At 37.2% G+C, this 24443-nt stretch overlaps 3 protein-coding genes across 13 annotated transcripts in view; 1 reads left to right on the plus strand and 2 right to left on the minus strand.

Moving 5' to 3' along the window:
- RAB3IP (RAB3A interacting protein) overlaps positions 1–4144 on the minus strand; it is a 53813-nt gene extending 49669 nt beyond the window's left edge. Inside the window, exon 1 of one of the 5 annotated variants that reach the window (XM_081956965.1) lies at positions 1–164. In XM_081956965.1, the coding sequence (XP_081813091.1) occupies positions 1–137 (137 nt within the window). In that variant the 5' untranslated portion in view covers positions 138–164. Of the gene's footprint in view, positions 165–4024 lie in introns of those variants that run through there. The other 4 variants (XM_081956967.1, XM_081956964.1, XM_081956966.1 and 1 more) reach the window with 4 other exon arrangements.
- On the plus strand, positions 56–21826 carry BEST3 (bestrophin 3). Of its 6 annotated transcripts, none has more exons than XM_081956957.1 (10): positions 4237–4497; positions 6056–6219; positions 8215–8309; positions 9114–9167; positions 10548–10702; positions 12120–12197; positions 13132–13284; positions 17699–17779; positions 18802–18953; positions 20762–21826. In XM_081956957.1, the coding sequence occupies exons 2-10, from the start codon at positions 6068–6070 to the stop codon at positions 21669–21671; spliced, it is 1830 nt and encodes a 609-aa protein (XP_081813083.1). In that variant the 5' UTR covers positions 4237–4497; positions 6056–6067; the 3' UTR covers positions 21672–21826. The 6 variants fall into 6 exon arrangements, with proteins under 6 accessions (XP_081813085.1, XP_081813083.1, XP_081813084.1 ...); XM_081956956.1 differs by having other exon boundaries at positions 4239–4497; positions 8934–9167; XM_081956960.1 differs by having other exon boundaries at positions 4404–4497; positions 6124–6219; positions 8934–9167.
- The window catches only part of LOC309394150 (cathepsin E-like), an 18861-nt gene continuing 16234 nt past the window's right edge, over positions 21817–24443 (minus strand). For both annotated transcript variants that reach the window (XM_081956971.1, XM_081956970.1), the window contains exon 9: positions 21817–22836. In XM_081956971.1, coding sequence (XP_081813097.1) covers positions 22645–22836 — 192 coding nt within the window. In that variant the 3' untranslated portion in view covers positions 21817–22644. The remainder of the gene's footprint in view (positions 22837–24443) is intronic.

Consider the following 24443-nt stretch of genomic DNA (forward strand, 5'->3'; position numbering starts at 1 on the left):
CTGCGGAGGCCAGCAACGCCACCCTTCCCAGCCGCAGGCGACGAGTCAGCAACAGCTCCCACTTCTTCTCTCGCTCCGGCTGCGAGACCCGAACCTGGACACCAGCGGCGGAGGCACCACGGGGCGCGGCTGCGCATGCGTTTAAAAGCACAACACCCTCGATCGGGCGGAACCGGAGTCCGCCTATGCCAGGTAGGACTTCTGGGATGGAGAGGAGAGCTGCGCAGCTCCCCCTAGAGGATGTGAGAGAGCAGCTTTTTTTACGGGGAAGCGAGAAAAGTACGAGAATCGGAGCTGGAGACTAATCCCTCTAAGGTCTAAAAAATACTGAAAATTGTCTTTCACTTGGACTTGTCCTGAGTGGTATTTTCTAGGGAGAGAAGCGAAATGATGACATCTGCAAACTGTATTGTCATCTTTCCTGCCATATTTCCTGCTTGAAGTGTTTTTTTTAAAGCAGCTAAAAGTGGCCCGTGCGAGGCTTCTTCCCACCTCCGAAAAAAAAAATGCTCTAAAATCCTATTTCTAATTCAGGGGGACAGAAATCGCCTGAGGCTGAGCAGGATTATTTCCCAACAAAAGTGTCGCTTGACTCAACACTTTCCGGAACATATCCGCAACAGAGATTTGTAAAAAATGTCTTATAGCTAAGTAAATGATGGACAATCTTATGGTCTTTGGCAGAAAATATTTTTGTGCCTGTTGTACATAAAAAATTGACTTGGCTGGCCTCTTCATTCTTTCGACCACACCCTGTGGACACTGGTGCTATCCTAAAAGTTTTAATCAAATTAATGAAAATAATTAGTGAGTCACCTGACTTCCTTTCCCTTTCTCACCGACATTTTGTGTCCCTCAATTAAATCAAGTTTGACACTTCTGGTCTATGGGGATACTCAGTCATCCAGATCATGGTTGTCCCAAAGGACCAGTTGCCTCTTGAAGAAGCACCTGCTTCTTGTCTTTTCTGATTTTTTGTTTTGTTTCTGAGCAATTTGTCTTTCCTGACTTTGATTTTTCTTCATGGCAATTTCCACTGTTTGTTCTAACATTCAATTTGCTTTCTTCTGTTGCTTGGTCCCCTTTCCATATTAACCCCGTTTGATTTATTCCATAGTCCTTCGGTTCCATATCAATGAAGTTCAGGACTTCAAAACAGTTCCTGGCATTCTTTTTGCAAAAGATGGGAAAGTGCTTAGGATCTTATTCTTGAAACTGTCTGTAGAACCTCTCTTCGATTTCTTTCAATCAGTAACATAATCAATTTGATTTCCATGTATTCTGTCTGACAACATATGTGCACACTGGTGTCACTTGATTGTTGAAAAATATTACAATGAAGAAATAATTAAATCAGTAGAAACTGGTAAATTATTTTCCTGTTTTATTTCTAGGCTATCCAACTATATTTTGTTCTGTTCCTCACAATTTCCCACTTTGCTAACTTTCCAAATGGCAAATCTAAGCATTGGAAGAAAAATCCATCTGGTTCAGTTCCAAGCCGGGAGAAAGACACTGGAAACATGGAGGCTGATTGGAAAGATGGTTTAATGATGAAGCAGAACCACATGAGTTCTGGGCAGCTGACCACATGGAGTTGAGAATGAAGGGTTTTTATACCTTCTCTTGGGCTTTGCACTTGAACTTCCTGTTCCTGTGCAAGAACATCAGTGGTGGGTTCCTCCCGGATCGCACCGGATCGCGCGCGCTCCCTTTCAGCGCTCCACCTGGCTCGCGCGCTCCCTTTCAGCGCTCCACCTGGCTTGCGCGCTCCCTTTCAGCGCTCCACCTGGCTTGCGCGCTCCCTTTCAGCGCTCCACCTGGCCTCGCGCTCCCTTCCGGCGCTGAAACCGGAAGTACAGTTTTGCCCGGCCCTGGCGAAGCAATGACGCCTGTCTGCGCTCCACCAGCTCGGCTGGGAACGGAGATGTTTCCTCAGCGGGGCGCTCCGCTCCGCTGAGGAAACATCTCCGTTCCCAGCCGAGCTGGTGGAGCGCAGACAGGCGTCATTGCTTCGCCAGGGGCGGGGCAAGACTGTACTTCCGGTTTCAGCGCCGGAAGGGAGCGCGAGGCCAGGTGGAGCGCTGAAAGGGAGCGCGCAAGCCAGGTGGAGCGCTGAAAGGGAGCGCGCAAGCCAGGTGGAGCGCTGAAAGGGAGCGCGCGCGATCCGGTGCGATCCAGCAGGAACCCACCACTGAAGAACATGTATTCTATTGGCTGTTGTCAGATTCCCATGGTGCCATGTACAAATCCTAGGAATTTGTCTTAGCTAAGCTTAGTTGAAGTTTGGCTGATGCAATGAAGGGGCTTGTTGAGCAATTCCTATTGTGGCTGAGGACTAACCCTACCTTTGTTCAGACTTTGCTGCAGGGAATTTGCTTATGAATAGAGCTAGCTATCTCTTTATCTCTTAAGTGCTAACATCTGCTGAGAGCTGTTAAGAAAGGTGGGGGCTATTAAGAGTGAGTCTGCTTCCTGCATCTAAAAAAACATGTTTCCAGGGAAATATAATATTCTGCTTTTTTAATATTTCTCAAAATATTTCATTTTTCTAGGAGAGGGGTGAGTGCTAACTTTCTACATGTCATCTGCTAGATTAATAGATGGTGTTGACTGATTTACTGGCCAATATTAGAAAAATGTGTCCTCTCCCCCATATCAAATATGTCATCCTGCCTCTCTTGTAATGCCAATTAAACTTGGTTGAATAACTTTTATACAATACAATACAATACAATAGTAGAGTTGGAAGGGACCTTGGAGGTCTTCTAGTCCAACCCCCTGCCTAGGCAGGACACCCTATACCGTTTCAGACAGATGGCTATCCAACATCTTCTTAAAGACTTCCAGTGTTGGGGCATTCACAACTTCTGGAGGCAAGCTGTTCCACTGATTAATTGTTCTAACTGTCAGGAAATTTCTCCTCCGTTCTAAGTTGCTTTTCTCCTTGATTGGTTTCCACCCATTGCTTCTTGTTCTACCCTCAGGTGCCTTGGAGAATAGTTTGACTCCCTCTTCTTTGTGGCAACCCCTGAGATATTGGAACACTGCTATCATGTCTCCCCTAGTCCTTCTTTCTCTTAAACTAAACATACCCAGTTCCTGCAACCGTTCTTCATATGTTTTACTCTCCAGTCCCCTAATCATCTTTGTTGCTCTTCTCTGCACTCTTTCTTTATGTCTCCTCATCTTTTTTACATCGTGGTGACCAAAAGTGGATGCAGTATTCCAAGTGTGGCCTTACCAAGGCATTATAAAGTGGTATTAACACTTCACATGATCTTGATTCTATCCCTCTATTTATGCAGCCTAGAACTGTGTTGGCTTTTTTGGCAGCTGCTGCACACTGCTGGCTCATTATCATTTGTTACACTAAATTCTACGGTAATCTCATCATAAATTATTCTGTATTAGGATTTCTGAGCTATGTCTTTTTGTCAGTTATTTCACTGCCAAATCCTCTTCCTATAGGTTATCCCATAGTTTACAGAACCCCACCTATGTAATCCTGTAAGATACGAGAAAATGAATCGCACCGTTTCTAATTTTCCTGACACCAGTTCCTTATCCTTTGTAACACTCAAATAGCATCTATTCATAGAGATATTGCAGGTAAAAGTACAGATGTATGTAAACTTTCAAAGCAATCATATGCATATTTACATATTATTAAACCACTGCAGTTACCGAGGGTTAACATCTAGATAAATCTTTGGAATTGCATTCTGAATCATCTAATTCTTAATAACTGCATATTTTGTCTGTTGTAATTACAATTTGGGACTTTTTAAGCATTCGTTCCATAGCTGCTCATACTATACCATGTCCATCCCGTGGAAACTATATTCAAGAGAAAGGTCTTTGGGAAGTTAATATGACAATATCATTTAACTGGTCCAATCACCTTTGACTAGTTAACACATAGTTTTTAGGCCACAACCTCAAAAGCCTGATCTCTTTTCCCTTTCTGACTCTTATTTTTTAATTACAACAAAATAAGAATCTAAAGGCATTTTTCTTTTACCTTCATTATTTGCTTTTCCATTTCTTTTCTTTCTTCTTTTTCGAATAATTGACCTTTTTTATATCACTGAGCGATAGCAGAAGGAATGCATCCCAACTGGAAAAGGTTGATGCAAATTATTTCCATGACTGTGACTTCCCTCCAAAGGGGTCCTCCTATGAAGAACAAGTGGAGGATAATTATAGATTTGAGATGAGGCAGATCAGCAGCTGTTGCTTGCTTGTATTTGTTCTCGGTTGTAAGTGACAGCAGAAGAAAACTTGGCAAAAACACACCTCCTGAAGTGGAAAGATGCGTTCACCCCTGTGCTTGTCAGTCCAGTCCTGTGAAAGCTCCAGGGAGAAATTAGAGCCCCGATAGGCTGTGTGCCGAAAGCAAAGAGAGGAACAAAGTAACCTGAATGTTTTTATTTGGGGAACACAACAGCCCCACATCATCACCTCTGTATTTGAGTGCCCTAGCCAGAATAAAGGGTGAGTGTTTCCAAAATCTTAATTGTGTTTCTTTTTGTTTTGACATCGCTATGAGTGCTTGAAAACTATATCTGATTTCTTAACAGCACATTTCTAATGCAGACAATTAATTTAACATTTAATCAATACCTAGACAGTTTACCACCTCCAAAAATACATAGCAAAGTTTTGTGGAGGTGATCTCCACAAAGATCCTCCCTTAGCTTAAACATAGTTGAGGCCCTTCCACAATCATTTCATTCCTTATATGTTAGATTTACTCCGCATGCTTATAGCAGTATGGAATTACTCCAAAATGTTTGCATTAAAAAAATGAAAAAGAATATAGCGGAAATATTCCTACCAAAGATGACTCTCAAACTTTTGCCAACTTCTAGTTGTTTTTGGTAATTTGGGCCTTAAGGAAAAATAATACCTCTAATTATTACTTTCCATATACTTAAATATATTTAAATATACTTTAGTAAGCCTATGGAATGACTTGTGTTAGAACTAGAATCAATATGTGGCTCACTGCTAATGTTTTTGTCATTTTTAATTCTTTTTTAACATTCATTGGGTCCCAGCTATCATCAAGGGATCATGCCTTCCAGAAACCATGAGTAAAATTGCAACTAACATATTTATTAGAAAGTTTCTTGTTGCTGATCAATGTATATCAGTGGTTCTCAAGCTGTGGTCCACGGATGCTGGGAAGGTCATGCTGTCATCACAGGGGGTCTGCAAAGGCTTGAAGAAATGTTATGATTTAAATCTTGAGTTAAGTCTTGGAGGTCCATGGCCATGAAAGGTATTTAAAGGGGGTCTGTGGTGAAGAAAAGGTTGACAACTACTGATGTATACCATTGATAAAGACAAATACATTTTGTAACTTTGTATTTAGCTTAATCAATGAAAATATTTCACATCAGGGACAAGAACTTATGTGACTACCTATATTATGTACAACAATGCTGGGCAGCTCACAAAACATAAAAATATTTTTAAAGAAAGTTCTAGTTCGACAGTTGTACATTGAGATTTTATTGATATTTCCTTTTTGCAGGGCCATGATTAGTGGTTGAGTAAGGCAATGCGTATCCTGCCTGTCAGCAGGATTGCTATACAGTTGCAGGATCTGGCATCAATTATGGAATTCACTACCTACATCAACCTTTCCCAACATAGTGATCTCTGCATGTAACTAACTTCTGCTTTGTTGAAGTCACTCTAATGTATCCAAAGGGAAGCAGGTTGGAGAATGAATTACATTACTGTAATTCTCAAAGAGCAACTTGGAAAACTCTAATTTGATGAAATTATACAAATATCCAATAAAGCAGAATAGTTGTAGCTCAGGGTTGAAATGAGGGGCCCTTGATGTTCTCTGAGCTTAGTTGTTTTCTTGCAGACGTTTCATTACCCAAAGTAGGTAATCCTCAGTGCTAGTATATCCAGTTCAGGAACATTCTGATGACACCTTTCATTGTGAAAACCATGACGGTTTAGGTTTAAGTCAATATTCTCCATGAAGTCCATTGGTTTCATGTTGTGCTTTTGTCTTCCATTTTTTCTAAAGCATTTTGGAGAGATGACCGTCACATACTCCAGTAAAGTTGCAAATGCTACCTTCTTTGGGTTCCACAGGCTACTTCTCAAATGGAAAGGAAGCATCTACAAACTGCTTTACAGAGAATTTATTCTCTTTGCCAGTCTTTACACAGCGATAAGTATATTGTATAGGTACAACTTTTTTCACATTCTACATGCTTAGTCCTAACAAAAATATTTTATAGATTCTTCCTTTAAAATATGGATGTCCAAACTTTTGGCTTACTTGAGCTGCATTAAGTGAAGACAAATTGTCTTGAGCTGCATGTAAAATATATAATATAGTTAATATATATAAATAACAAATTTCCTTTATTTTTTATATTTTAGTTATATTTTGTGGGATCATCTTACTAGCCATCCAGGGCTGCACGCAGCCTGCAGGCCCCAAGTTGGACATGCCTTCTTTAGAAACTTTTCCTATTAATTTTTTTTATTTTATTTCTGCAAGTCTTGATATTTTCCTATATCTGCCAGTGTTTCTCTCTTATACATCTAGGGTACCATTTTGACTACACAAATACTGGAAATTGGAAAATGAAGCTGTTGTTGGTATATATAATTATGTAGATCATAACTATTCAAGAAGGTTTTGTTTTAAAAAGCTGTGTTGAAATTTATAAGATCTGGGCAAAAGCACTGCTTTTCAAGCTTGCTTTTTGCCATCATCAAACATCTTGTATAATTTGATTGTTTTGCAATTAAAGCAAATAATTTAGTCGATTCACTAAAATTATTTTGTGGAATTTTTGGTTATATTTAGAATCAAATGTATTGTAAAACATAGTAACATATTGTTTTAGTATTTCATAATGTTTTCATGAAACACTTAAATAGTATAATGTTTCATGATTGTATCTTGACAAAGAAGGCAAGTGCCAAACAAAATTCTTGTCTTCACTATTGAGGGGAAAGTATCAAGACATGACAACTGTAAATCAATTATCTCTGAAGGACACCACGTGGCAATTGTCATTTCATGGAGATATAAATTTACAATGAGCAGCTTCAGTGAATGTGATATGAGAAAATTCAGCTCAGTTTCAAATCTTAATTGAATGTCATCCCTCTGTAGAATTGCAGTTTGAAGCAAAACTAAATGTGCAAGTATTTATTTTGCAATTGTTTCAAGATTTCACTCTGCTATAGGGTGGGATATGGATTTGATATACAGAATCAATTGAGCATATGCTAGAACACACAATGTTCCAAGGGAAGTTCATGTTAATTTTTTTAGAAAGACTACAAGAGATGAGATTCTAGGAGTTCAAGGGGGGGAACCTTTAAGATATAAGGACAAAGAAATAACCATTCTGAAACAGATACCAAAAAGAATAAGAGATAAGAGGAAGAAATTCTTCTTTTTAACTAAAAAATTATATGAAAAAAATATCTGGTTTAGGTGGCTAATTCCAGAAGGCTTGTTGATTTTCTGGGAGGGGGGTAGGGTGAGAATTAATACAGTAATGGAGGCAGAAGCCTTCATGGAAAAACATAAGAACCTCCTAGATGAAACAAGAGACACTGCACAAGACAGGAAGGGGGAAGGAGCCATGGCTCAGCCAACAGACAGGGGAGAAGAGACAGCAATGAGACTTAAGTCACAGAAATGATTTTAAAACACATCACAATTGTTAATATAATGAAATGGTTAGAAGTGATATAAAGTATGGTTGAAGATGTCAAAGAATTTGAAGTTAAACTGCTAATATGTATGTAATAATGATATTTTGATATATATAAAATAAGAGAGAGATGTAAGACTCCGGGGAGGTACCAGCTTCCGTATGATGTAGCTGTCAAAAATTTTCTCCACATTTATGTACCCTTTTCCCAAAAATATTTGAAAAAACCAATAAAACTTTTTTATAAAAAAAAAAGATTTCACTCTGCTACAATTACTGATATAATCCCTTATAGTCAGATCTAGGTTTGATGTAGCTTTAAAGTCTGTAGCTATTACAACCTCCAACTGGAACTACCAGTGAAATCTCTCACTGCAGAATCTCTCACTGCCTTCCTTCTGTTATGTCCAATGTACAGTCTAGTGCTGGGATGCTTAACTTTGTTCTTAATTTGTATTTATTTAGTCTTTATATCAAAAGTCCCTGTCTTTTTTTGTCACAGATTTTTCCTTTCAGAAACCCAGAAACGGTACTTTGAGAAATTGTCCCTTTACTGTGACAAATATGCAGAACAAATTCCAGTCACTTTTGTTCTGGGTAAGCTTACATTCCATTTCATGCAGAGCAGGGGTGGAAACACTTGCAAGGCCACTTTATAGAAATGTAAAACCTAAAATATACTGTACAGTTGTTGCAACCTGTCCCAATCCTTAAGGATTTGAGATGGAATGCAAACATAAATAAAGTTCCAATTGAATTCCTCTAATTGGTGGCACCACACTAAATTATTGGCTTAATGTGGGGGGGTTTTTTTTGAAAAAGAAAACCCTGGAAGATCAATAGAAACCCCTTCCTCACTATATGTGGCAATTGTTCCAGTCTTACTTTGTGACTAGTTAACCCATCTGCTGCAGCTTCTCTCAAATCTTAAAAGTGACTCACACCTGGTTTAGGAGACCCTTCCCTACCCTACTGCTCTCCAGATCTCTTGGAGGTACAATTTCCAGCATGGGCATAGTTGGAGAGCACTATATAAATAAAGGTTTACTTGGGATTTCATCAATGTATTTGGAGCAGGGGTGGATGAAAAAAAGAATCTACTGCCAGATGTCAAGGGAATTACTAGAAGAGTATATATAGAGTTTATGTATGCATAATATTAGAAGATCTTCTGTTGGGTATATAACAAGTAATGTGAATCAGGATTTTTGAACTCTCCAGGTTTTTATGTTACTTTGGTGGTGAATCGCTGGTGGAACCAATTTGTAAATCTGCCATGGCCAGACAGAATTATGTTCTTGATCTCCAGCACTGTTCAGGGAAGAGATGAGTATGGCCGATTACTCAGGAGAACTCTAATGCGTTATGTGAACTTAACATCTGTCCTCATCTTTCGATCAGTGAGCACAGCTGCCTACAAGAGATTTCCAACTTTAGAACATGTGGTAGAAGGAGGTACTGTTCACTCATTTTCATTCCTGTCTTGACCTAGTTAGTCAACATTTCCCAGTGTAGCAGACATTTGGGACAGTGCTTATGTAGAGCCACTATAATCACACTGCATTGCAAGAAACAAGTAGAGATGAAGCTATTAGTTTTATGTTTTTATGATTGCTGTAAGCTGCCCATGCTGCTGAAGATGGGTGGCCATATAAATATTTTAAATAAATAAATATTGTTATAATGTAATATGATCTTATACTTTACTACAGGTTTCCCCAATCTGGTATTCTCTTTTTATTGCAACTTCCGTCATCTTTAGCCATCGTACCCAGTGGGATGATAGAAGACAAAGATATTGGGGAAACCTGCCTTACTTTGTACAATTTCTCATGTGACCAACCTCAGGACAAGACTCAGCACTTTGTGCAACTCTCACTGTGCCACAGTACTGTCTGTCGCTGGGAGAGAGGCTAGAAATCCCCCGTGACCTATAATTTTTAATTTGCTCAAAAAGTGAATGCTACTCACACAGAGGAAGCCTAAAAGGCCATTAACTTGGTTTAAACAAGGTTCAAATTGCCCCCATTAAAAATCAAATTGCCCCCCTGTGGGGCATAGGCCCCACATTGGGAACCACTGATATAGTGGTTCCCAATATAGTGGATCTACTGGGCCCAGTATGCTGTGGATAGTTGCAAGGGAGTAACCATAGATAATGGGTAGATTTTAATATCCCGTGGAACAGCCAGATGCCTCTTGTCAGTCACTATGAAAAATGAAATGCTGGACTAAGGCCTTGATCTGATCCGCAGGGCTGTTATTATATCCTTCAGTAAAAGTTTATCATCTAGCAACAAGGGCTTCAGTTCACACATCAGAGACTAATTGTATGGAGGTGAAGTGGGTGGGATGAGATCTGAATGTGATCTACAGGATAGTTGCCTTTGGCAAAGTCAGCTAAGGTTGTGTTGCTGTAAAATGTTTATGTAATAGCTATATTGTAGAGGAAAGAACTGAACTAATACACAGTTCAGACAACTCACTTTTTATGAAGCAAAGCTCTTTCAAACTATATGAGATACTAATGGGCCAAAAAGATATTACTAAAACACAGCATGCCATAACATGCATAACAGAAATATAGAAAGTAAGATATTGTTACTTTTCTTTGTAAATAAAATAGTGGCTGTGTGGATGTGTAGGTTGTAAAATTAACATTTATTGGGTTCATCTCATGACAGATAGAGTAAAATAGCTTCAACGTCATTTCTGTTGCCACTGATAGTCATCCTTCATTTGGGCACTGGATTAAAAACCGGTTGTTTGAAGAAGTGAACATATATTTTAATACATGGGCATGCATAAAATCCAGCTGCATTTCTTTACACACAGGTTTTATGACAGCTGAAGAAAGGATAATATTTGATGATCTTAAATCACCCCATCTTAAATATTGGATCCCTTTTGTTTGGTTTGGAAATTTGGCAACCAAAGCAAGACAAGATGGAAGAATCAAAGATAGTGTGGACTTGCAAACACTGATGAATGTAAGTAAGTAAGTAAGTAAGCAAGCAAATGCAGTGAACAATTGTGAAAAATATTAGAAAGCCAAAAATACAATACTTATTTTTCTATTCATCATCTCCATCTAAATTGTGTTTCCAATTTCTTTATCTATCTTCATTTTTTCACATTGTGAGACTTCATGTTCTTGTACTCCTGTGCAAGTCTGTTCATAGATGAAAATGACACTCAAGGCAAAAAGAATATTCCAAAACTGCCCACTTCCCAACCTAAATGCTTTCACTGTACGGTATCTGAAGGCTATCTCCAGGAAACATTTGGTTAAATGGCTGCTGATGGCCTCTTGTTGCTTCAGATGTTTGGCTTACCATTTGACAGTTCATTCTTTCTTATATCAGAAACATCTCAGAAATAACCAACAGACTATTACAGCAATATAATATTGAGAACAGAAGCCAACTAAACCCCTCTAAAACATCTTCAGAAACTGAAAGACCCAATAGCCCAAGAAGAAGAAGAAAAGAAATTATCTACAACATACAGTGTAAGGACAGTAACAGCCACTCTGTAGGACTAATGGGCAGAAGACTAGCAGAGTACATCCCTGAACCTCAGCTGGAAGACATAATGAAAACACCTTAATTTCACAACACATGGACAAACTTAACCATTGTTTCAACTGGGAAACAACCGAGCATACTAGACCAAGTTAAAATGCCAAAAATGCTAGGAAATTCCTAGAACCCTGGCATGCAGACAAATTGGTCATCAACAGGAACATAAACAACTTCTACATACTGACAATCAAAGAGCCAAAAAGGAAACAAAAAGACCAGAATATATTCTTTTCAGCAGCCAACACCCAGATAAGCAGGAGTTAATACTGAACCAGACAAAAAATCTAGTAGAAACAATACCCTAAATAATGAACTATCCAAGATAAACCCATACCGACACTGGCAGGGAAATATTGTACATAAGCATGGACTATACTTCAAACTTATTCGCAAAGAGGTTACCATGTAGGGTAATGAAACATCTATGGGCAAACAACCAAACTCTGAGAGCACCAAGGAATCTTCAGTTTAGTGTAGCAGTGAAGCACTAAGCTAGAAACCAGGAGATTATCAATACTAATCCCAATTTAAGCAAAAAGGCATCTGGGTAACCTTGGGCTAGTGACTCTCAACCCTAGGAAAGAGGCAATCCAAACATTTCCCCAAAAGTCACTAAGTAAATTGCAAGGAACTATTCCAGGCAGCCACCAGAAGCCAACATTGACTGGAAGTCACCAAACAAAAGTGCCATCAGAACATAGCCTCAGAATTCATTATATTACTTCCTGGCAAATATCATCATACAGTATCTATAATAATTAATACATTGTGATAATCCTCAACAATACATCAGTTGCTCTATTTGTTTTTATTTTCTATTTAGGAGATGAATCGGTATCGATCATGGTGTAGCCTACTATTTGGTTATGACTGGGTTGGAATTCCTCTCGTATACACACAGGTACAAAGTGAATGCTTATATATTATTACATATATCTGAGATGTATTAGGGTAGGGTGAAATCCTGAATGCTGAAAACTTTAAATTCATATATAAATACTTTTATATTCAAGCATTGAAAACGTTTCTGTACCTCTCACTACTCTGATTTAGCTTTTCTTAATTTGGGGCATTCAAGTCTCAATTCCATCATCTCCAGATACAGTGTTAATGCAGGGGTGAAATGCTACCTGATCGGACCAGTTCAGGCGAACCGTTATTTCCAACGATCAGCTGTGACACGCAATTTATATTAGCTAGAAAGCAGGTTTTCCAGCTTTCTAGCTAATCTAAATCGGGTGGCATAGCAGATTCCCCCCACACCGCTGTTCTACTTACCTATCAGGCGCACTCAGTAGCAGGCTCCGCCCACCCATCAGGACATCACCATGTCCGTTTTTTATGCTCTGCGCATGCAGGGAAGGTCCTGTGCATGCGCAGAGGTGGTGCATGTGCTCGCATTTGCGAACCGGTAGCGAAGGTAAGTAGATTTCACCCCTGTGTTAATGGCGTCATAAATGGCAGGGTTGGCTGATCCTAATGAGATTCATACTTGCAACATATCTAAAGAACCACATATTTATAAGCCTTGTTTATTTAGTGCCAAGTACTGTGGAACCAAGGACTAAAATCCAAGATCTTCAGAAATAGAAACATTTTGTATTGAATGGGCCATCACGTTTTGTAATTCGTATCTTTAAAATATAGTCTTTTGCATGCCTCCTCAAGTTAGATTTCCCTAGATATTTCTTGTTGCCCTTGTTGACTAGGAATTCTGGACATTGTAATACAATACCACAGAAGTTAGGGAAGGCAGCTCTTTAGATATACTGTATAGAAAACATCCTGCATTCATTGTTATATTCACAACTTTGTATGAATTTTAACTCTTCTAGGTTGTCACTCTGGCTGTTTATACCTTCTTCTTCACGTGCCTTATTGGGCGTCAGTTTTTGGATCCTGACCAAAGCATCCCAGGTCATGATTTAGATCTTTACATTCCTATCTTCACATTGTTACAGTTTTTCTTCTATGCAGGATGGCTTAAGGTAAACAATAATGTTAAAAAGGGTTGGAATTTTCTGATAGTTTTCTTCAAAACCAGAGACTCGTGTGAATGAAAGTTTTCTTACATGAACGTGAATAAAATTTTGCTAAAATTTTAATATTTTCTGGGAATCTGAGTTAACAATTTACTTAGCACCAATTGTCAGGAAGCAAGAAATACTTTACAGTTGTACAATAGTGCTATAAAAACATTTGTGCACATTTTTAAGAGCTAACAAAGCTGTTTGTCTGCATAAGAGACCTTGAGTACTTCTGCACTGAATATATCTCTTACACATTAACACTAACGATAAGACACATCAAAGTATTTAGCATTTATAACTACAGTGTTAGCTGTACTTCGAGATCAAACCTCATATGCATATTTATAGTACCTTAGAAAACCCTGCCCATTATCAGAGGTGTAGATGTATTTAACTATGTTTTCCTATGCCCACTGTCATCCATACAATTTCCCAGGTTTATATATAGCCTACTATCAGAACTGCAGAAACCATTCTGATATTCAACTGCATACTGTGTAAGTGTCTGTGCCTGATCTGAGGAAATCACAAGTTTCAAATTTCATAGATCACTTCATTAGACAAAATGGAAAGATTCACAACATTCCAACAGGAGATCCCCAACTTAGGTAGGTGCCAAAACTAACTGGTCAATATCAGAAAATAAAAGACTAACTGAACTGAGAGAAGAAGAAATAAAAGCCGTGAAAATATAACTAGTCTAACGGATACATGCAAAGTATGTCTTTTAGGGGGGGAAAGGTACAAGTGGAGAATCCATCTGCTAACTATCTTATATATTTTGTATCTAGTGGTTATTAGGTGTGAACAGGCAATAAACCTATGCATGCAAAGTTGATTTGTAATAATTGATTTGTTTTCACTAAAATTCATGAGCTATGTTACAAATTTATTGTGGCAGGCTATACAGTTTAAACAGAATAAAAACTAGTTTCAAGAAAATTTAGTGTATTAATGGTGCAATAAATAAGGAGTGGATACTGAAGAAGGTCATTCTGCTGGCATATAACATCCACTGGTGAAAAATAGATTTTCTGCTCCTTCACTGCTCCAGATTAGTTTCAAAGGACTGAATGGCTTTCCAGAATAGATTTGGACCAAGCACAGCCAAAACGAAAGGAAAAACAAAGACTGTCCTTTTACATGAGCTGACGTTTTCTTGCATAATATTTTGGGCTATAATTTTTAAAGAATAATCCAGGCTGTTATTCTAATTTCTAGCATTATTGGTATCCTAGCTTCTGATTTAACAATGTTATGGTTGTAGTACATTAGTGTTATTTATTATTATATATTATAAAATAATAATAATAAAATAATATGTTATATTTCCAAAACACTATTGAAATCAAACACATGCAATAAAATAGGACAAAGCTGATAAACTACTCTAAAAACATAATCAAACAAAAATGGCAGCAAATTTTCAGTTCTGTTAATGTCCAATAATACACATCTCTGCAACACATACAACTGGTTTCTGACTTAGTCTTACTGAATAAAAAATGCTTCTCCTTTTGATATTTTTCACAAAGTAAATTTCATCACAGCAAAGTCAAGATGTTAAGACATCCTAAATGGAATTTGCCTGTTGAAACGGGTATGCTGAATTATTTTAATATAATTAGTACAAAATTGTTACCTGCTTCAGCATAACAAGGGATGCAGAAATGTATCTTTCTCTGGATATGTTTTCATCTATATCTTTGATTCACGAAGGACATTTAATTATAAGAGTATGTGTATTCTTTTGCAAGGAAAACAGTTTTAAAGCCAGATGATTTTAAATTGTTGCTTGCCTGCCAATCACATTATATATAGGACAGTGATTTTCTCACATGAAATCCTTTTAATCCTAGCCCTTGTTGTCTGGGATTAGTCTGTAATCCTTTTTGTTGTGGTAGCCAAGTGTCTAAAATAACATGTAATTGTCTTCCATTGCATTCCATTCAATCCTGTGAGATTATATGCCACATACCAATGCGGCTAGCCAATACAAAGTTTCTTAGTGTTGTCACACTTGTATATATCTTTCAATTTCATTTAAGGGTGACCTGTTGTAGTTTTGCCAATACATAAAATAACTGACTTGTTCACAGGAAGAGGAAATTTAGTATTTTCCAGATTACAACTTTGCCATGATACTTTTGAGGGATGTCTGGAGCAAAAGAAATTGAAGAATAAAGAATGCCAGATTGTATACTAATCTAGCTGCTTGATAAAATTGTAGACTTTATTTACTTAGTTATTATTAGTTTGTTTCATAGTGAAATAAAAAAAAGCAACTAATGCAGTCTCAGTTTAAGAAATAAGGATTGGATGCCCATGTAGAAGAAAAACATATGAAACAGCTAGGGAAATATGAATAAATAAGAATAATAGACAAAGTCCTCTGAGATTCAAGGTAATGTACAAAGAAAATTGATTGATTGATTGATTGATTGATTGTGTGCCATTAAGTCAGTGTTGATTCTTATAACAAACATGGATTTTCTCCAATACCATGTCTTTCTAACCTAATCTTCCTGGCATTTCAGTGGTTCACCCATTGCCATTGTAACCAAGTCAATCCACCTTCTAGATAATCTTGCTCTTCCCCTCTTTCTTTTCATTTTTATCAGCAAAAGAGCCTCTTCCAGAGAGCTGGGTTTTTCCTTAATGTGCCTGAAGTAGGATAATTTCAGCTTGGTCATTTGTACTTTAAACTCCGGGTTTATTTGTTTTAGGATTCATTTGTTTGTTTTTTAGCTATCTACAGTATTTTCAGGAGTCTTCTCAATCAGTAAGGTTCAAAAGCATCAGCTTCTTTAAAGCCATACTTTCACATCTATAACATGTTACATGGAATACTATTGCCTGCATTATTGATGGGGAACTGCCAAATAGGCTGGAAGGAGGAGTCAAGCAAGGACCTAGCCTGGAGTTGTTGTACGGCCACAAGCAGCAGTATAACTTGACCTCCCTCAAAATCCATGATCTTTCCCAGAGGAAGGCTAGCAGCCTGATGAGATCCTTGTAACATAGGTGGTAGACAGTACTGACTTCAACTGTTCACATGTGGTTCTGGTTGCTTGCATCTCACAACTATTCCATATTTGTAGACACACATCTGAATAACTTTTCAAAGGACTTCATGGATGTTCTACCAAGTACTAGCCTATGTGTATTTCTTGACTGATTGTTCCCTTACTTTTGATGGTTCATCCTAAAAGGCAGAAGCTATCTATCACTTCAATAGCTGCATTATCAGTTTTAAGGCTGAAGTGTTGTCACTGTTGCCATTCATTTGGTTTTCTTCCTGCTTAATTTCAGCCCATTTTTCACTGTGCTGTGTGACTTTAATTACTACTTTACAGCTTGCAGCTTCTTTGCATTTTCAGTTATCAATATTGCATCATCAGAATAATGCAAGTTATTGATGTTTCTTTCTGCAATGTTAAAACCACACTCAACTCACACCAATCCAATTTCCCTTAATATTTATTCGGCATGTAAATTGAATAAATAAGGGGGAAAGATATTGGATGGTCTAGGAAAGTATATCAAACAGTACCAATCATAAACAGGAATGCAGCAAAGCAAGCCTAGCATATTTTACCTAAGTATGGTATATTTTACCATGGAGGAAGAATCTTCAGAGGAATCCCACCTATCCAACCACTTTTTGCACCTCATGGTTCTACCTCATGCTTCCAATATTTCATTCTAGGCCACTATTTCCCAACTTTCTGAGACTTTTATGAATTGTAATCACTATGACCAAATACCGTTCCGCTCATGAAGAGTTGACATCCTACATCCTTGATTGCTTCTAGCTCATTCTATCAACTGTGTTGTGGGAAGGAGAGAGGGTGAAAGGCAGTGTAAGATGAACTCTATAGCCTGCTCTGATTTCCATGCGTTACCAACAAGTGTCTTGTGGGAAGGTTCTTTGAATGTTGTTACTTTGTTTTTAAATAATATGTATTGTTTGGGTGGAATTGTTTGAAAGATAATTTGGGAGGATTATAATCCCAAAAAGCAGAACATAAATAATTGCAATAAATAAATACATATGCAAATATTTACCTTCAGCTGTCCATTTTTAATGTTTTGTTCTATTTATTTACTACTCAGGCTGTTCTGAGTGTTCTATCTGGAGAGGAATGCAACGTATCCATCTAACAAATAAATACACAAAGCAATAAGTCTCTTGAAAAACCAAGGATTAATGCTACAAATATGGCATGTCCATAAATATCTCACCACACAATGTACTGTATCTAATCTATTCTATGTGAATTTCTCCTTGATGTTGCCAAAGAACCATTCATATCTGTAATGGTTAGATGTGTTTGTTAATCAGCTTTGGATAATCCAACTCTAATTACAGGTTGCTGAGCAACTTATCAACCCATTTGGTGAAGATGATGATGATTTTGAAACAAACTGGTGCATAGATAGGAATCTCCAGGTATTCCTTCTCCCTTTTGCTTCATCTGATTACTATTTTTTGCTGTCTTGCATCATCATAAATTTATGCAATTTCTAGCAAGAAATAGCACAAGTGTTGCATCCTGCTCCCACCTTTATAAATATTTTCTGGATTAACGTAAAATTATTTATAGTTCAGTTTTCATATACAGTGCTCATTTTGCAAGCTGCTGGAGCTTCCTCGCTATTGGTTCATTCGCTTTTTCATTTACATTTCAATTCCTGCTTAGGTTCCTTTTTTGTATTACTATCAAGGGGTCTACAAACATTGTCTTATCATGTGCAACTGCAACTAATGCTACAATATGGATCAAGGCGTTCAAAATATATTGCTGGGTGTTATCCAGTAGAGTAAGATGCAGTTCATGGCAAGGTTGCTGAAGCAATAATGGAGCTGTTCAGCAAGAAGTCTGAGCATACAGTGTCTAGAAATTGAGAAAGAAATATTCCAGCAACATTCAGGTAGTAATATTAGAAAGCTATATTTTAAAACATAATTAAAGAACCATTCCAAATTATACATAAAGATTTCCCCCCTGTTTTGAGCATTTCTGTTCCTGGGATTTTTAAACTATGCTGGTGGGAGTAGCCAGAGTGATTAGATTTGGTGTAGACTTCTCTGGTAGAATGTCTTCTGTCAGGATGACATGACAGAAGCTGACTCGTTATTAATATCCATTAGGTCTTGCAACAGGATCCCCCCCTTCTGAGATTGTCTAATTTTTGTTCTAATTTGATTCCTTCTGATTGCAGGTAAGGCTACTTCAAGGCTGTCTCACTCAGTTACTGGATATCTAAAGATCTAAAAGCTTCTTCTAAAGATGTGTTTCCTCTTTACATGGTTACCACATTTCGAACTCTGCTTTTGGCCCACAAAAGTACAGGCTGTTGATGCTTTAAATAAAAATGATATGGTTGTATTGTGCGGTTCTTTGGATTGTGACTTATATTTGAGATGTTTAAAATGTGTGTGGCAGGTATTCTAATTCTTAATTCTTATAGGTTTCACTATTGGCTGTTGATGAAATGCATATGAATTTACCAAGAATGAAAAAAGATATTTACTGGAACGATTCTTCAGCCCGGCCACCATATACATTAGCAGCTGCAGATTCCTGCATACCTTCCTTCCTTGGATCAACTATTGAAATGGGGTATGCAAACCTGCAATGTCTTATCCTACTTTTTCATATACAAATGTATAATATATCATTAACAGCCTCTTCTTGTAATTCAAAAAAAGTTAGATGGGACCTTTATTTACCTGTCATGTTCATCTAAAATTATATTCCCCCCTAACATATTACCATTGAAAATCTGTTATTAAGGAACATTTTTCAGTAATAAAGGCTATGGAAAAGACAATGAATGCTATGGAATTTTTCGCCTTAGGTGACCTTTGATAACTTTGGGGCATTCTCATAAAAGATTGTCTTTTTTTCTATCAGTTGAATAATTTTTTTCTTTGACCTAGATAAGAATTATATTTTGGTTGATCTTAGCTTTTAGTTGCATTTTTAATTTAATTTAATTATGTGATGTGATCATGTGAACCCTAGTAGGAATAAATGACAGGACAGGCGATTTTGAACTTTCTTTCAGCCTGGCCTGTTGTTGTGGAAATAAAATGGATGGGTCAGATTAGACAAATTCAAACATTTCTTTTTGACTTACCAGAACTCACTGATTAAAACCATGAACAGCATTTAAACAGTTTATTTTAAATAAAAGGAACACTTCAGTGCTGTTTGGAATTATCAGATGAAATCCAACAGGCTTTCCTGAACATTTTAGAAATATATACCAAGAGGATTTGGAATCCGAATTTAATTAATCAAGCTGGAAATGCATGATATAAAATTTCCTCTAAATCTACTTTCAGTCATCAAGTTACTATAAAATAATTCGTAAATTCACATAATAGGGGTGCTCTCCAGATATGTGGACTTCATCTAGAACTCTCCAGCATACAATTATTATTGAGAATGTCAGGAGTTAAAGTTCACATGGCTGGAGTGTAAGAAATACAATTGGGGGAGACTGTTCATTATTTTTGGGGGGAGGGTTATTGAATATGAACAGGATTTTTCTCTCCCTGAAAACAAAATATTCACATAACCCCAGGTTTTGATTTTAAGGGCATTTCTTTGTTTGTTTATTTTTCTGCTTTGTATTTTTTTTTATTCTGATATTTTTTTCATTGAGTAATAATTTATAAAATCTTTTTCAGAGAAAAATGAGATATGTATAATATTTAATAAAATAATGGCATAGCCCATACAGCAATGGGCTAGCCTAGAAACCAGGAGGCTTCTAGGCCTTCCTTAGGCATGAAAGCCAGCTGGATGACTGGGCCAGTTAATCTCTGTCATGGGCTGAGTTGAGCACGCACCTCACAGGGTTGTGTTGGAAAAATTAGGAGGAAGGATTAGTAGGTATGTTCACTGCTTTGAGTTATATATGAAAAATCTGGGAATAATAATAATAAAAACAATAATAATAAAATAATTGGTTGATTGCAGATCTAATAATATGACTACAATGTTAAAACTATCTTTGTATTTATACCTCTACTTAAAGAATTGTTTGTAATAATAGATAAAATTCAAATAGGATCTGCAAAAAGTTAGGGCCTGTGTTTTGTTTATTAGCCAACCAGCCATACCTCTTCAGAGAAAATCCACTGCATTGCCCTTTCTTTCCCCCCACTCCTCCCTCCCCATTCAGGAATGATCATTCAGTCTCCTCAAGTTTTACTGAGATTGTTTGAGGACTAAAGGTTTCATTTGTCCTTATAGAGTTTTTTCCTTTGCCAATGGTAAAGGTCAAGGTTCTCCCAAGAAGTACACCTGCAAATATACTTTCCACTGTACGGGTGGTTTTGTGTGGCGTAGGTCTGCACACTCAGAGACCCTGTTTGCTCTTAATACATAAAATAAATGTTGCATGTTTTTTGTTGCAGCCTGGCAGACAGTCAGTTCTTCCATGCAGAAAACTGGCTCCGGGATGATGATAAACCTAGAAGGCATCCTTCGGTGCTGCGAAGGGTGAAACGCTTTCTGAGTGTCCGAGAAGTCTCCCCTTTGCCCAGCAGGAGGAACTACCCACGGCAATCCAGTGAAAGCTCAATTTTTTTCCCATCACATGAAATGCATCATATTGATACTTTTCTGGAAATGCACTCTAGAGGGAGACACTTCCCTTTAAATGGCAGAAAAACTCATAACTGGTCTGATAAGAATGGAAAGATGCATGGAAGTATGGATCTTACAGTTATTCGAGAAAGCAGCAAGAATGATGCTCTAGAGAATTCCAATCAATCCAAAGTGGATGACAGAATTAGCAAAGTAGACTCAGTAACTGTCAAAACTGAGAGCAAAGAAACCAGAGTAGATTCAGAGAAGGACTCCTATGTCATGACAAGAAAAGATTTGGGCAGTCAAAGTGAATCAGAGACAGATTCTGAAGGAATTGTGCTGACCCATTGTGGAACACCCCACAGCAATGCAGATTTGTTGACAGCACCTTCAGAAACAGAACCTCCTCATATGGAATCGAAGCAACAGGATCCATCTTTGGGTATGCCAAAAGGAAACAAATCATCCTCGCCTCAAATATCAACTGTCAATAGGGCAGATAATCAAAGATGGAGATTTCCAGATGTTCTTGCTCAACATGAAGTGCTCAGTACCAAAGAATTGGCAACTTCCTCTGGAAAAAACAACTTAAGTCCAGATAGCACACCTACACCTAGTCCTATTTCTCCAAATACATTTGACATATGTTACTTACTAGAGCAACCTGATACTAAAGAAACTGATATTCTTCATATAGCTGAGTTTAACAATGATTCCACTAAGGATCATCTTTGACAAATAGCTTGCTATGGACTCATAGTTTTGTTATAAAGTTCTTAGCATGTAGAATGTTAATTTCCCTTGGAGAAACAAAGCTTGGCAGTCTACATAATGTCTATCCTACTGTGTATTTTCAATGCTTTTATTTTGATAAAAACAATTTTAAAATGTTTGAACTTACCTTTATTTTTAGACACATGTAAATACAAATCAAACAAGATTAAGATGCAGTAGAGCAAATATTAAAAGGAGTAGGAAAGAGGGAGGATAATCAAACGTCAAGAAACTGGCATTCTTTCTTTTTGTAACAGCCTAATTCATTTGTCAGTAAATTCTGAGTATTTATCAGTGAAGATTATCTCTAAAACTCATCCCTGCTTGATGTTGCTTAAGTAAAGGCATGACAACGTGAATTTTGATTTCTATGTAAGTAAAGATGCTCAGAATAGGTTGCCTGAAATGCTTTGAATTATAGAAACAAATCATAATAAAAAATTATGACATTCCCTCAAGACAGGTATGAAATAGACAGCCATTTCTAGTGTCAATACAAATAAGACTAAGAACTATAATCTTTGTAATAGAAAATATATGACCAGATGGCAGGTGGACAAAGAGAACATACATCATGATCCAAGTAAATATAGATTAGGTAAGCCAAATGGCTCAGCTTTATGACATTTGAAGACTTTATTCAGCTATTTCTAATATGGCTACCTAATAGGTATTGAGGTTTCAATCATAAATAGATCTCCAATCAGTCATCCGGTTAGCCCTGCCACATCTGACAGTCAATAGGTTGGAAAGAGTCACTATACATCCATTATGACCACAGAAGGATCAGAATCAAGCTGTAAAAGTGCTATCCCGATAGTTAAATCCTTTTACACCTTCTTCTCCCCATTCTCTCTCCACATATCTAAAACAATTCTTGTTCATTGTGTGAAAGGCAAAATTATCAATATTATCTCTACCTATGCTGCTTTTACTATTCCTGTTGATTTCTTCTCCTTCCTTTACGAGCTAATTTAGCAAAGCCAACTCTATCATGTCCACGATCAAAAACAGAGTAAAAACCCGACATAAATACATCTCCTAGAATCCACAATGGTCCTTCATTAGAGATGAGATCCAGCGATTGGAAACCACTGAAACACAAGGCCTCTTTTCCGCTGTTTTCCTGCCAAAGAGAAACAAAGACTGCCATTATATAGCATGTGCTAGACCTGAAATAGAGGGCTGTAGGGATGAGAAAGTTTGCTGCCCCCTTTAACTAAATGCTATGAAATTATTAAGAAGAGAGTGGGTAGTTAGGAGAAGAGATGATCGTGCATTTCCTTTAATGTATGATTAACCTGTAGGGATAAGGATATTAGAATGTAAATTATCTACAATTTTGCATTTTTGAACCAATATATGTAGTAAAACTTATTCATATTCAAAATTCATCTTATTTTAAAATACAGTTCATCAACAATTTTGAAAACTTGTTCATGTTAATTCAACATTTGTACAATATGCGTATGGACTCCCTCCGTCCCTCCCTTCCTTTTTTTCCTTGTCTGTCTTTTGTTCTGCCTTTAATAATAATAATAATAATAATAATAATAATAATAATAATAATAATAATAATAATAATAATAATAATAATAATAATAATAATAATAAAAAAAAATATTTATTTCTTAGCCGCACCCTCTCCCGAAGGACTCGGGGTGGCGTACAATGAAACATATGAAATAAATATGGACAAAACAAACATATAACAGAGACATATACCGAGACATACACAAGGAGGAGGTCAGCTGATAAATAAAACAATTAAAATACAATATTTAAAAACCCCTAGATAATTAAATATAATTAAAATACCCATATCAGGAGCGATATGGTTAGATCAAAGTTGAGCCAGGCCAGCTGCTTGGAATAGGTGGGTCTTAAGCTTAATACGAAAGGAGCGGAGGTCAAATTAGTCTTGACTCCTGATGGCTACCTGACTAGTCCCTACAGTTTTCTTGGCAATGTTTTTAGAAGTGGTTTGCTATTGCCACCATACTAGGGTTGAGAGAGATAACTTGCCCCAGGTCACCCAGCTAGTTTTATGATTGATGTGGGGACTGGAACTCAATCTTAGCACACTAGGCAAAATTGCAAAAAAAAAAAAAAGTTGCAAAACTATCCACTGAAAATTGTCTAAATAAAAGAAAAGAAAAAGACGCCAAAATGATACTTTCATAAAAATGAGAACGTGACATTGACAAATTCACCCAGTCCTATAAATCATTCTAATGATTCTTTCCCCAATCTTGTTACGTATAATTAACAAGCTAAGCTAGAGATAGATGCAAACTCTCATCCACACTGGAGTTCAGATACAGTTACAAATAGCATACAATAGATACATAGCATTCACCACCAGACATATTTGAAAGTAGAAGTCATTCATCAGTGGAATATTGTAAATTTGCGGGCACTTCCTTCAATCAAACCCTTAATTGCCAGTTTCTATTTGTGCACTACTAAAACTCTTGTTGTCATTACCATTAACTGGGTGAAATGGTGCATCACTGGGCAACAGTTTTTGAACCATGTTACAAACTCAAATGGCTTAACCTACAGAATGTGTCCAAAATCCAGAACCCGTGGATTCTCTCAAGAGAATGAAATTTGGGGAAGTTTTGGCGGTTTAAGTTCTGCTGATGGCTGCTGTGCTGCTGTCACGTGATTTTCATTTTCAACCTTTATGACACTTTCCCAGCCAAGTTCACAATCCCTTGATCCTACCCG

This window comes from Natrix helvetica, assembly GCF_964273705.1.
Source record: "Natrix helvetica genome assembly, chromosome: 6".
NCBI classification, from domain to species: Eukaryota; Metazoa; Chordata; class Lepidosauria; order Squamata; family Natricidae; genus Natrix; species Natrix helvetica.